This window comes from Ictidomys tridecemlineatus, chromosome 10 (assembly GCF_052094955.1).
Source record: "Ictidomys tridecemlineatus isolate mIctTri1 chromosome 10, mIctTri1.hap1, whole genome shotgun sequence".
NCBI lineage: Eukaryota > Metazoa > Chordata > Mammalia > Rodentia > Sciuridae > Ictidomys > Ictidomys tridecemlineatus.
In genome coordinates, this window is record NC_135486.1 from 120,755,551 (window position 1) to 120,769,669 (window position 14,119).

General features: G+C 37.0%; 1 protein-coding gene across 7 annotated transcripts in view; it reads left to right on the top strand.

Annotated features, from left to right (window-relative positions):
- Auts2 (activator of transcription and developmental regulator AUTS2) overlaps nucleotides 1-14,119 on the top strand; it is a 1,065,696-nt gene that overhangs the window by 500,472 nt on the left and 551,105 nt on the right. For 6 of the 7 annotated variants that reach the window (XM_078023939.1, XM_078023943.1, XM_078023942.1 and 3 more), the window contains exon 3: nucleotides 7,608-7,709. The exons of the other annotated variant lie outside the window; for it this stretch is intronic. In XM_078023939.1, coding sequence (XP_077880065.1) covers nucleotides 7,608-7,709 — 102 coding nt within the window. The remainder of the gene's footprint in view (nucleotides 1-7,607; nucleotides 7,710-14,119) is intronic. 7 annotated transcript variants of the gene reach the window in all.

Sequence of the window (14,119 nt, forward strand, 5' to 3'; positions counted from 1 at the left end):
ACCCTGTCCTTGATTACTCTCCTTATATCAAAGGAGTCATTTGGCATTTGTTTTTTAAAGATTGGCTAGCTTCACTTAGAATAATCTACTCTAATGCTATCCATTTCCCTCCAAATTCTATGATTTTGTCATTTTTTAATGCAGAATAATACTCCATTGTGTATAAATGCCACATTTTTTTTATCCATTCATCTATTGAAGGGCATCTAGGTTGGTTCCACAATCTTGCTATCGTGAATTGTGCTGCTATGAACATCGATGTAGTAGTGTCCCTGTAGCATGCTCTTATTAGGTCTTTTGGGAATAGACCGAGAAGGGGAATAGCTGGGTCAAATGGTGGTTCCATTCCCAGCTTTCCAAGAAATCCCCATACTGCTTTCCAAATTGGCTGCACCAATTTGCAGTCCCACCAGCAATGAACAAGAGTGCCCTTTTCCCCACATCCTCTCCAGCACTTGTTGTTGTTGGACTTCATGATGGCTGCCAATCTTACTGGAGTGAGATGGTATCTTAGGGTAGTTTTGATTTGCATTTCTCTGACTGCTAGCGATGGTGAGCATTTTTTTATGTACTTATTGATTGATTGTATGTCCTCCTCTGAGAAGTGTCTGTTCAGGTCCTTGGCCCATTTATTGATTGGGTTATTTGTTATCTTATTGTCTAATTTTTTGAGTTCTTTGTATACACTGGATATTAGGGCTCTATCTGAAGTGTGTGGAGTAAAGATTTGTTCCCAGGATGTAGGCTCCCTGTTTATCTCTCTTATTGTTTCTTTTGCTGAGAAAAAACTTTTCAGTTTGAGTAAGTCTCATTTGTTGATTCTAGTTGTTAACTCTTGCGCTATGGGTGTCCTGTTGAGGAATTTGGAGCCCGACCCCACAGTATGTAGATTATAGCCAACTTTTTCTTCTATCAGACGCCGTGTCTCTGATTTAATATCAAGCTCCTTGATCCATTTTGAGTTAACTTTTGTGCATGGCGAGAGAAAGGGATTCAGATTCATTTTGATGCAAATGGATTTCCAGTTTTCCCAGCACCATTTGTTGAAGATGCTATCCTTCTTTCATTGCATGCTTTTAACCCCTTTATCAAATATAAGATAGTTGTAGTTTTGTGGATTGGTTACTGTGTCCTCTATTCTGTACCATTGGTCCACCCGCCTGTTTTGGTACCAGTACCATGCTGTTTTTGTTACTATTGCTCTGTAGTATAGTTTGACGTCTGGTATCACTATACCGCCTGATTCACACTTCCTGCTTAGCATTGTTTTTGCTATTCTGGGTCTTTTATTATTCCATATGAATTTCATGATTGTTTTATCTATTTCTACAAGAAATGCTGTTGGGATTTTGATTGGCATTGCATTGAACTTATAGAGGACTTTTGGTAATATCGCCATTTTGATGATGTTAGTTCTGCCTATCCATGAACAGGGTATATTTTTCCATCTTCTAAGGTCTTCTTCAATATCTCTCTTTAGGGTTCTGTAGTTTTCATTGTATAAGATACTTCAGTTCTTAAACAGTGCCACCACCTCAAAAATTCCTTTGGGCCTATTTGCAAATCAGTGAAATCTTATATTCTTATAGAAAAAAAATTAGAAGACAAATAACTTTTTACATACGGTTAAGTTTACTGTGTCTCATCAGGTTTTCGTAGCTGCCTTAACTGAGAAAGTTTCTTCTTAATTCCCCTTTGGAATTTTATGATTGTCAGATTTGGTTCGGATTCTCTCTCTCTCTCTCCCCCTCCCCCCCCTTCCCCCATGTCTGTGTGGGGGTGGGGTGGGGGGGTTATGGTCTGGATGGACTTTGATAATACTTTTTTAAAATTTTAAAATCTTTGGTCATGGTTTGGAAAATATCACAATAGAATAATGTTTACTATAATTTAGAAATCTGACTTTTGATTTTTATTTTTTGTTGACTTTTGTTGTTATTTAACATATGTTTTTGATGTTTACTTTATTATACCCATTCAGTTTCACTAATTGTTCAAATCTGTGGGTTTTCTTGTGGCCTTTCCTTTCTTCCATAATAGCTCATCACCTCTGTTTTTGTTTGTTTGTTTGTTTGTTTGTTTTTATGTACTTTCATATAGAATTCTGTAACCTAAGCTTTGGAAGTGTCTGATGTCTCTGAAATTACTTTCTTTGTTGTAGGTCTTCATCTAGCCATTTATTCTTAAACTGTTTGTCCTTTTCCCATTGCCTTTTCTTAGATTTTTATATTGAACAAATAATTGTGTATCTGTCTTTCACTAATGGGATGCCCTTGTTTTTTTAATAGGAGCTTAATTTAGCCTTTTATTTCCTTATCATTTTGAAAATTTTTCTTCCATTTTGTTATTAACTTTTATTTGAACTGATTTATACCTGATTTGGAAACATTATTATTATTATTATTATTATCATTTGTTATTATTATTTTTTTATATTACTGGGCTTTAAACTAGGGACTTGTACATGCTGGGAAAGTATCTTACCAATGAACTGTATTCTCAGCTTTTTAAATTTTTATTTAGAGACATGAAACAAAATTTCATTAGATTGTCCAGGCTGGTGTTGAGCTTGTGTTCCTCTTCCCTCTGGCTCCCAAGTACCTAGTATTACAGAGACATGTGTGATGGAGCCTAAGGCAGCTTTTTTTTTTTTTTTTTACTTGTGGGGATGGGATGGGGTGGGGTGGGGGACCAGGGATTAAACTCAGGGGCACTTGACCAGTGAGCCCCATCTCTAGCCCTATTTTGTATTTTATTTAGAGACAGGGTCTCACTGAGTTGCTGAGTAGCCTTGAAGTTGCTAAGGCTGGCTTTGAATTCGAGATCCTCCTGCCTCAGCCTCCCAAACTGCTGGGATTACACGTGTGTACTACCATGCCTGGCTAAGGCAGTTATTTTTAATATTTAAATCTTACTGATGGCTATTTTTAGTTTATCAAATACCTAAAACTCTTTCTCTAACTATTGAATAAACAACATAAGCTCTGATTATAAGATTGTGGAGAAAAGTTCGCACAGTTCTTGGCTCTGTCTAATGTCTATAATATTTTAGCTTTTATACAGAACTGTTGTGCATTTAAAAAGTACAATATAGTTTTAACTTTGTGTATGTGTGTGTGTTTACTGGGGTTTAACCTAGGGCACTCTACCCCTGAACTGTATACCCCTAACCCTTTTTAATTTTTATTTTGAGACAGGCTTTCTCTAAGTTTCCAGGCTGGCCTCAAACTTAACATCCTCCTACCTCAACCTTGCTACTTGCTAGAATTACAGTCATGCCTTCATGCCTGGCTACTTTTAATTTCTTGAAAAAAATATTTTTATTGAACCTTATAATTTTTATAGTAGTTATTGTGTTAGCTTAATTTTGATAAATCAGCTTTTCTACTAAGTACTTCAGTTTGGTTCATGGATCTTTTATCTAAAATACCCTTTAAAGCTTCAGGAATAAAAGAGTTCAAATATAACCCAATCCATGTAACTGTTCCCATTTGGAGACAATTTTATTTTGACAAAGAAAAATATCTAATTTTTAGATTCTATTTTTTAGATTAAATACATGCTGATTTGGTGGGAGTTAAGTCTGAGTGAATTAAGTTTTTTCATTGAGAATAAGAAAGGTTTTGAGCTTATTAATGCATTTTAAAATATTATAAAAAGAGTTCATTTAGATTTATACAGGAAAACTCAATAGTTCAAAGTAGGATATGTACTGCTCTGAGGAACTGGAAGTGTGGAAAGAGATTAATTTTGGACACTTCTTTGTATTTCACTGCAGAACTTATAATTTCTGGGCATAGATATCACTTCCACGTAATTTATCCTTCTGTAAATTTTTTAAATGCATCATTGACACCTTCCGGGCAAATCTAGCACCTTTTTTGAATTTTCTATACCTGTGCTGAAAAAGAATGACTCCCATTTTCTTATAGATGTACACAGAATTGCTTCACTCTTACGCAGTCCAAGGTGATGTTTACTTGCAGTTATAAAACAATGGATTGTTATTTTCCTACTTAGCCATTAATACCATTAACACTATAATGGGAACTGTTTGTGCATTGTATTCAGCATTATTATAAAACTGCTGTTGACAATGAAATCTAATAAAAAACAACTGACTACTTATAGTTTTATAAAGAAATTTCTAATTGATAATATTACTGTCACTTATGCCAGATACTAGCCTGTCTACCTTTTGTTGTAGATATTTTGATCTAATTCTGGTACTTGAACTATGTAGTATTCAGGTGGGGTAAAAATTGTCAAATCAGAGAATTGGTTATAATAAACAAAGGCCCGAGGTATCTAAGAGCTGATAGTAAGAAATCAGTTACTTCAGTGATAGCAAGTGCCGCCAGAGATGCTTGGACAAATCATTGCAGACAGATGAATTTTCCTAAGGTCTTTAAGTGTTTAAGCCAGCACTGGCCTTTGCAATGTCTCTGCGATGCCAATTATACCTGGGAATTTCAGGTAAATGATGACAACTTCTGAGTTAGTTGTGCTACTCCAAATAATCCACCGAATGGCTAAAAATGCCAATTTTAAAATATATTCATGGGATTAGGAATGAACATGTCTTGCCTGAAATCTTATGGTTTAGCTTTAGTACTTACTATAGTCAGTCCATGACTTTGAAATATTGAGCTGTCTGACAGCTTAAAATCCTAAATTTCCTTTAAACTTGAGCCTGGCTTTGGAGGAGAAAAGTGTAGCATTGGTGGATTTTATATAAGACCCTTTTAAGGGAATTGACTTGTGTGCCTTTGCTCGCAGGGCACTGAGAATGCTAGCAAGCTGCTTTCTCAAGTCTTTGGTGTTTCCCGTAACCTAGATAAGCATTTAGTCAGATTCCTTACATCAGGGCCACTGAAGTCTTATTTAGATCAACCTTATTAAGATCAACGTTTTGTTTTCTTGAAGAGGCATGGAAAAGCCCCAAGTCTAGGCATTGATAAGCCAGTTGCATATTAGGAAAAGCCTGGATGCCCTTATATCTTTAATTCCTAGTTGGATGTGTATTTCTCGAGAATCTTAAGTTGGGTGGCTAAGTTTTATGAACATCGCCTAACAAACTGCTCAGGAGAGTGAGGCAGGAAGTTTGCAAGTTTGAGGCCTGTCTAGGCAATTTGGTGAGCTCTCTTCTCAAAACAAAATTTAAAAGAGAACTGGGGATACAGCTCATAGGTAAGATACTTCTAAGGGATTGACTTCTAAGGGAGTAGCACTAGTATGTCATGTGCTATACCCTGTATTCAAACTTAGTACTGTGGGGAAGAAAGATTAAATAAATCCATAAGTAAGTACAATGAAAATTAGAACAGTAGGTAGTAGAAACATGGGTTAATTTAGCTCTAGATTTTGCTTACTTTTGAGCACAGCACATGCTCTCTGCTTCTTCATCCATACACTGCAGATAGTTCTATCCACAATATTTAACACTCACTGTAAAACAAGAGCTCTTGGTATTACTTATGAATTAGGGGGTCTCACACCACATACAGAGTTTCTTATCAGTGTAATTATTATTATTATATCAGTGAGGTTTTTGGGATTTGAAAGTATATTATAATTATCAGAGGCATTTATTGAAGGATGATGTGGTAACTGAACGTTGAAGTTATATTTTTTAAAATGAATATAGAAAGAGCTCTTCAAAGATCATAATAGAGAAGATCTGAAATTTTAAAAACAACTTGATCACAGAAGCATAGAGTGGATATGGGTGAACATTCCAGACAGAAGTGGTCTGATATGGAAAAGCACGGGATAGAAAGGGACATGGAATTTCAGATGGAGTGAAGGTGATGTTCATTTTAGAAAAGTACTCTATATATTATATGTTTTATAAAGGTGAAAATTTGAAAAGACAATACCTGTCCTTTAATCCCATAGTAATAAGAAAAGGCTCATATGTCTTGCACTTAAATTAACTTAGAAAGTTTAACATTAGCTTGGAAGAAAATTAAGCATTTTAGGGCTCAGGGGAAAAGAAAGTAAAATCAGCATGGCTTTATGTGCTCCATTATAGAAGACTTCCTGGAAGAAGAGATTTTTGAAGAAAGTAATAAAATGAATTTATAGAGAGGTTGGTTGAAAGTGAAAAGTAATGCTGTATTGTGGGATGTGGGGAAGCTCTCTGTGGATAGTGCCACCATAAGGGGTTTGAGCATTATGAGAAGAGGCTTGTTAAAGGTACAGCATTGTTAGTTCAGACTCATTCTCCATTCATCTTGGTTCCATTTTCACACTTGGCTCCAGAGCTACTTGGAAACCTGTAGGCAAACATTTGCTACCTGTTGACTGTTTTGCTGTTTAAATTTCCATTATATCTAGGAAAAACTGAGCTTGTATTTGGAGACTGTCTATATTCTCATCCATGTACCCTGTTTCTTCCTGTTTTCTCCTAAAGGGTACCTCTTTTCAAATGAGACTCCGGAAAAGAAGCATGATGCTTCTTTTGCTTTTGTACCACCAAAAAGTTGTCTTTCCCTTTCCTGTCACCCAAATGAGCCCAAATCCTTCTTTAAAATCTAGGGTTTCCAAAAATATCCACTTCTCTTTTGTCACCAGCTACTTTTTTGATTTGCATTTAGTAACTATTTTATTGTGTATTTACATTTATCTTCGTCTTGCTAGAATGCAGACATGGTAAAGGGCTGTATCTAGTAAATTTATGCTTCCCGTGTCTTTGCGTCACTGAACCATGTGGTTGGTGATGGCATCATAGACCATTGTTCCGTGTATGTGTGACTTATGGACTTAGATGGGCCAGTGATTTTCAATTCTCTGTGTTCATTCCTTTTTAAAGGAAAATCAAAGCCTGGTAGTAAAAGTCAAGAGCTGGCTAATGTGTGGAAAGTTCTAGAATATGAATATGAAGTTTACTTCATAAGGTCAGAAATTTCTCTTTTCTCTTTTTCTTATTTTGTCTAGCACTGTCTCCAGATCACTTGGTCCCAGCCCCATGGTGGCACTGAATGTGTATTTGTTGAATGAATACTGATTTCACTACTGAAGTTGTAGGCATTAATTGGTACTTTTAAGTAACCCTGCAAAAGACCTCCAGCGTGTGTTTCAAACAATGTCAGCAATGTCTTCTCAGTGCTTGCAGGGCAGCCTCACAGCCTCACATCATTTTACCTAGCAAGAGAAGCCTTGTTTGTTGTCCTGTTTGATTGTTTCTTTGGGAGAAAACAGAGGTAATAGAGTGGGAAATCCTAGTTGCTGTAATCTAGCTTTCGTTTCTTCCATGTTTTGGTCTTTTTATTATTGAAAGGAGAATCACATTGAAATAGAAGAAAAATTTCTGAGAGGCTACTTCCCGATTCATGGCCCAGGTTAGGCCTTTGGGATGTTTGTTCAAGGCTTGTTCATTCCTTCTCTATAGTGCCATTTCATGGAATTTATTTCTGCCTGTCCTACTTTCTGCTGCCCTGCTTCCCATGGTATCTTGCTGTGCAGTGTTCAGAAACTGAAGAGAATGTTACGACCAACACCTTAAATTGTTCCCTCTTGACAGGGCTTGAAGATCAGGGGGTAAGAAATATTCATGTGAGGATACCACTGACTTTTTCCTTTTCACTCTTTTTTTTTTCTTTTAGCTCAAGCCAGGGCAGAACAGCTGCAGGGACAGTGACAGTGAGAGTGCCAGTGGAGAATCCAAGGGCTTCCACCGGAGCAGCTCCCGGGAAAGGCTCAGTGATGTAAGTTTAATAAAAAAACGAACAAAACCACGACAGCGTGCAGTCTTGCTTCCAGCCTCACTTAGTAACCACCCCTCCTCTGTAGATCAGGCTGTGTGCCCAAGTTTTTGCAGCCCACACTTTCTTGGTATGTACCTTTTTAAACCTCATAGATGTTATTCTACAATGTAGTTTGATCTAAAATGTGTTTTAACAAATTATAAAGTAGGTGGGAATATTTATTACCTTAGAAACAACAGATTACAAAGAGAAGTGGTAACAGTTTTATTATTCATAAATAGTAACTTTATTACTAACAAATGAAACAGTCAAGGCAGTATCATAACTAGGAGATGACATCTTTTAGCTATTGGCCTTTTTTCATTTCTTCTCCTAGGAAATCAGTAACAATCCCTTATTGTCATTTCTTTCCTATTAGAAGAAGTAGCTACTTATTTGGTAAGAGAAGGAATTACATTTAATGATGGATTTCTATGGGACCTTATGAGAATAAACTGTACTGCTGGAGGGGTCCATTACTAACCCTTCTCCAACATCCCATCTACTGCAGGGCTGATTCCCCTCTGTTCTCCTGAGAACCATCTGTTCCTCTTTGGACTACCTTGCCTTCTGCCCTTATGCACCATATATCACCATTCTTTGCCCATTTTTGTTTCTGAGAGCAAGATATGGAAACTATTGTAAAAGGATCAAGTGGAGAGAAATTTTTATTGTTGATACCAACAAAGGCAATATTAGCAGGTTAAGGAAATACGATGAAAGATAAAGAGACCAGTTCAGAATGCCTGAATGTAGACAAAGAGCAACAGGTATTATGTGTAGTGAGGAGAAAAATCCTTCATCTCTAGTCTTATTTTTTCCTATCTGCTTGAAAGCAGTGGTTTAATTACAGTGTGCAAAACTATCCATCACATTAAAGGAAAAAATGTTAATGCGTCTTTTTTATGAGAGAAAAGTTAAACTTTACTAATATTCACTATAATAAGCAAGAATAGTTGATATGTAATTTTTAAACATGTGTATCTTAGAAATGTATGCTCAAAACCTTTTTACTGAGAGGAGATTGGCTAGTGTAAAAGCTTGTGCAGACTACTCAGCCATTCCCTATGATAATACTACATTCATCTCGTTCTCAGTTAAAGCAGACAACTCCAAGACACAGCCACTTTCCTATGTGTCTTGGGAAAATTTGTGATGTTTAGAGCGAAATTTGGTGTATAGAACATCAACTTCTTACAAGAATTAAATGAATTTAGCAAAGCATTTCAAATAAGTTGGTTATAGTTAATTATCTCCACTTCTAATGTGGCATAATGTCATTTATATGAATACTAACTTACTGAGTGCTAACTCAGTCTTTTGTTCTGAATATGAGTATATTATTTGTGTAAGAATATATTTGTGTGTGTTCTTATGTTTCATTAACTTTGTGATAGAAGTATATAATGATAATCTCCAAACCTAGGTTGTTAACAATAGCACTTCTCTTCTGAGATTTTGTTACGCTTTTAATGTGAGGTCTTATTGGCACAGAGAATTATTCCCAAGTTACTTGGTCAGATTTTCTTTTTAGATTGGAAAAATGAAAGCCATGTCAATTGAGGAGACAAGAGCACAGTCACTGAGATCTCTTGATTGTTACTCTGACCTCACTTCTCGTTAACTCAAAAAAATTTGCAACAGACCATCCATGTCAATGAATATGGAAAATGAATATTACTAAGGTGTCAACACTACCTACCATCAGCTATTTACAGAGTCAGCATAGTACCCATCAGAATTCTTTTTTTTTTTTGTTTTGCAAAAATAGAAAAGCAGATTCTCAAAAGCATATGGAATGGTTTTAGCTCCTGAATTGCCAGAATAATCTTTTAAAGGGACAAAATTAGAGGACATGCCTATCCCAGTTTCAAAAACTACTACAAAGCTCAGTAATCACAACAGTGAGGCACTGCCATACATGCGCACGTGCGCGCACGCGCGCACACACACACACACATACATACACGTGTACAAATGTACATATATAGTCTGTACGGAATAGACTTGAGAATTTTGGATATGAACCCATACTTGTAAGTTCAACTGATTTTGGAGAAGATTACTGTTTTAGTCAGTTTTTTCCTGCTGTGACCCAAAGACCTGAACAATTTTAGAGGAGGAAGTTTATTTTGCTCATCGTTTCAGAGGTCTCAGTTCATAGTTGGCCAATACCATTGTTCTGAGTTCAAGATGAGGGAATATCATGGTGGGAGAGTATTCAGAGGGAAGAAGCTCAGGACATGACAATTAGGAATCAGAGAGAGGGACTAAGCTCAGCTCACCAGGGACAAAATATATATATACCCCCAAAGCATGCCCCTGATGACCCACCTCTTCCAGCCTCACACTGTCTACACTTATCACCCAGCAACTCCATTCAAGTGGATTAATAAAGTGATTGGGTTAAGTCTCTCATAACCCAATAATTTTACCTCTAAACTTTCTTGCATTGTCTCTCACATGAGCTTTTGGGAGACCCCTCATATCTAAACCATACCAAATACCAAGTCTGTTCAATGGGGGAAAAATTTCCTCTTCAAGAGATGCTGTTGGGACAGTTGAGTTTCCACCTTGAAAAGGATGAATTTGGATTTCTACATCACACCATGAACAACAACAAACTCAAATGGATTTGTTTCCCAAACATAAGTGCATAAACAGTGAAATTCTTGGAAGAAAACCCAGAGATAAATCTTCACAATCTTGAATGTTACATCAAAGGCATGAACAATAGAAGAGAAGTGGTGACATAATGGGATATAATCAAAGTTTAAAACTTTGGTGCATCGGAGGGTATTACCAAGAAAGTGAAAAGACAATATATTCAGTGGGAAAAAATATTTGCAAATCATATAATTGATAAGTGTTTAATGTCCAGAATATGTAAAGAAATCCTGCAACTGAACAATTAAAGGACAGCCTGATTAAAAAATAAGGAAGAACTTGGGCTGGGGTTGTGGCTCAGTGGCAGAGCACTTACCTAGCATGTGTGAGGCACTGAATTTGATTCTCAGCACCACGTATCAATAAATAAAACAAAATGTCCATTGACAACTAAAAAAATATTTTTTAAAATAGGTAATGAATTGAAATATTAGTAAATGCATCAGAAGATTGTCTTAATTATTAATCATTAGAGAAATATCAAAATTTAAAGGAGATACCTCTTACACCTACTAGAATGAGTATAACTTGTACACAGTTAAGGTCTTCAGGCAAGAAATATGGAAGCCCTCTCTTATTAGAAATGGGGGAGGGCAGAAAGTTAAAATGAAGCTGATCAGTGAAGAATTGTTCTGCAGTGTGTTTGATAGTGTACCACTGCCTATCTGCCTTTCTAGGACATCTCCTGTAACATGAGAAAGCAGTATTAATTTCTAAATATGTGTCAATAAATGAATAATTAACAATAAATCTTCAACTATAAAAATTTTGTTTGTAAACATTTATTTTGTTTTTGTAGCATAGTATGTTGGTTCCTGTGGTTTAGAGGTGCTTGTGTAATTTCTGATTTGTTTAATTATTGAAGTTTTCAAATATTTGTAGCTGTATTTTTAGATTGGGACTTAGATTAACCATACTTGATCAAGATACTTTACTGGAACTTTTTGATAGCAAAGCTCCTAGGTTATATGATCCTTGTTATGAATGTCAGTTACACCCTGGCCTCTCTGTTGCTGGTAACTTCTTATATCCATACTTTTATGGTGGGGCTCCTATTGGTGATCAGGAGTAGTGTCCCAGGAATACAAGGCCATAGCCAGAATCTTGGAATTGAAGGACTGAATAAAGAGACATCTCTTTATTTCATAAATGTTACTTTTGTAAAGATTCTCCAGCTATAATTGAAGGGAGCTAGCAAGTAGTCAAGAAAGATGTGGGGAAAGAGTAAGACAGGAGGAAATGCCAGTGTCCCGAACATTTGGTAAGGTAGCATGGAAGAGAGGTTTTGATAAAGTTGTCTACCAGGATCAGAAATCAAAACAGAATGCTGCAAATCTCTTCCCTTAAAAAAAAAAAAAGAAAGAAAGAAAGAGAATGGTGAGTATAGAGGGTTGGCAAATGTGGATAGCCTCTAGTTCTGAGGTTCTATATAGGTTCTAGCAAATGCTGGAGCAAATTCCAGTGGACCTTTAACATACGTGAGGATCTAGTGTCTGTTTTCCTTCATGTGTCTGTCTGTGCTTGTAGGTGGGAGGGGGTTATAAGGCAGGGTGCTTAAATGCTTTGTTGCATTATGTTAATTCCTCAGCAGTGCAATCAAATTCATGTCGTAATTAAAGCTGTCAGTTGGAAGGCAAGCCAATCGCCACGAAAGCACAGCATAACAAATGAAGTGAAATGATTCTGCGTGTAGCTATACAATGCTTCACCAGGCATGAAATTAAATAAGTAATTTGATGTTGACATCAGAAATTGAAATGATACCCACTGTTCCCTCATTCAGTTAGACCTGCATAAACAACAGCCAGAACAAATATGCACAACAAAGCCCTCTTCTCCACCTAGCTCCCTGAGTAATGTACAATATATATGCAAAATGAGCATAACAGAGCTTTCCTAGACCTGAAGGATGTAATTTTCTTTGGTATACAATAAGATGATGTGTACGTGGGGGTGGGGAGGTGGTTTTGGAAGGGTAGTTTTCCTTCTAGAATAAAATACATTTGCAGGAAGCAGGGTGAATGAAATAAACAAATCCCATGTTCTCTCTGAGTAATTCATCCTAAAATGAGTTTACTTCCCAGGGGCATGACTCCAGGCTGGTGGAGACCTAACTTGGCTTTTGCCTTCACCTGTTCCATGGAGGCCTGAGAGTGCTCAAAACATGTGACACTGTCACATGGTTAATCACTGTGTGAGAGGCTGTCTCCATGACTACCGTGAATCTTTTTTTTCATACTGCTATGAGATCAGGATTGGAGCAGGATTTCTAAGACTTGAGTCCAATATGCATGACCATGTCTGTGCTGCTTTATTGCTCTGAGCTTGTCTGAAACACTGAGGTGAAGAAAGTTCTCTGGACCCTGATTTACTAATGCCCTGAATAGTGCTATCTTTGCTCCATGTGGACACAGTTACAATCCCATCTTTCCTTCTCAAATAGCTTAGAATTAAAAGAGGAAAAAAATCACATCTAATGTATTTGGGGGATGTTTAATTCTCCTGAGCCTTTTTTCTGTATACAGTCTGTCCATTCATTTATTCATATGTTGACTCAACAAATGCTCACTTGATGCATCTTGTGTACAAGACATTGTGATATGCTGTGAAACAAAGAAGGATAAACTTGCTGGTCCTTCCTACCTGTGGTTCATAGACCCAGAGGCAAGACTTGTTGGTAGAAGAAATAAAAGTGAAGGGAAAGACTGTTGCATCAGGATTGAGGTCGGGATGCTCCAAAAAGGTGGAACAACTGACCTGGTACATGAGGCACAAGGCCTGGCTGGGGCATAATTTTGTAAGGAGAAGTTTTAGGAAAAGCACATAAAAAGAAAAGACACTCAGCTGGGTGCAGTGGTGCATGCTCGTAATCAGAGCAATTCTGGAGGCTGAGGCAAGAAGATCGCAAGTTTGAGGGGCAACCTCAGGAATTAGTGAGACCCCTTCTCAAAATAAAAAATAGAAAGTACTGGGGTAAGGCTTACCTGGATTCAATCTCTGGTACAAAAAGCAGTACCAAACAAAAATATTTCCCCCAAAACCCAAATCAAAAAACAACAAAGAGCAGAACCTCAGAAAGGTTTGAAACACAGTTTTCCTTTTTTTTTTTTTTTTTGGTTTCTTTGTCCAAATAAATAATACCCTGCATTCATTTCAGAATTATTGTTTTTTGGGTTCCCTGTATGTTAGAACTATGGCAGTCCAAATTGATAATTGTTTTGACTAAAACCTTCAGAAAAACTGTGCTTTTCACCACCTCCTTTTACCCACACATTCTTTGCAATTTGGTCACTAATTATGTTTACAAAATGTCTCATTTTTGAAAAGAACTGTGTGTGTACTAACTGGTGCCTTCAGGGAATAAATTGGCAAGTAGGTCACACACTGGAAAAGTCATCCAAGCCCTTTGGGCTTTTTATTTTCAAGTCAGTCTGGGCTTTTTCCTCTTGCCTGCCCCTTTGTGGCCACAAAACCGAGTAGCTTGAGACCAGGGCGTTGAATGTCAGCAAGTCAGGGAGGCAGGCTGATGCGTGTCTGTTTAGTCTCAGTGCAGGGCGAAATGCCATCATTAATTCATTACCCAGCTGCCTGTCAAATAAATTGGCAATTACATCCACCGCAGAAGCTTGGAATTCAGTAAATAGCATGTTAGCATCTCTGAGTTGTTGAGAGATGTAAAGGGGGAAATTAAGCAACACGGTGTT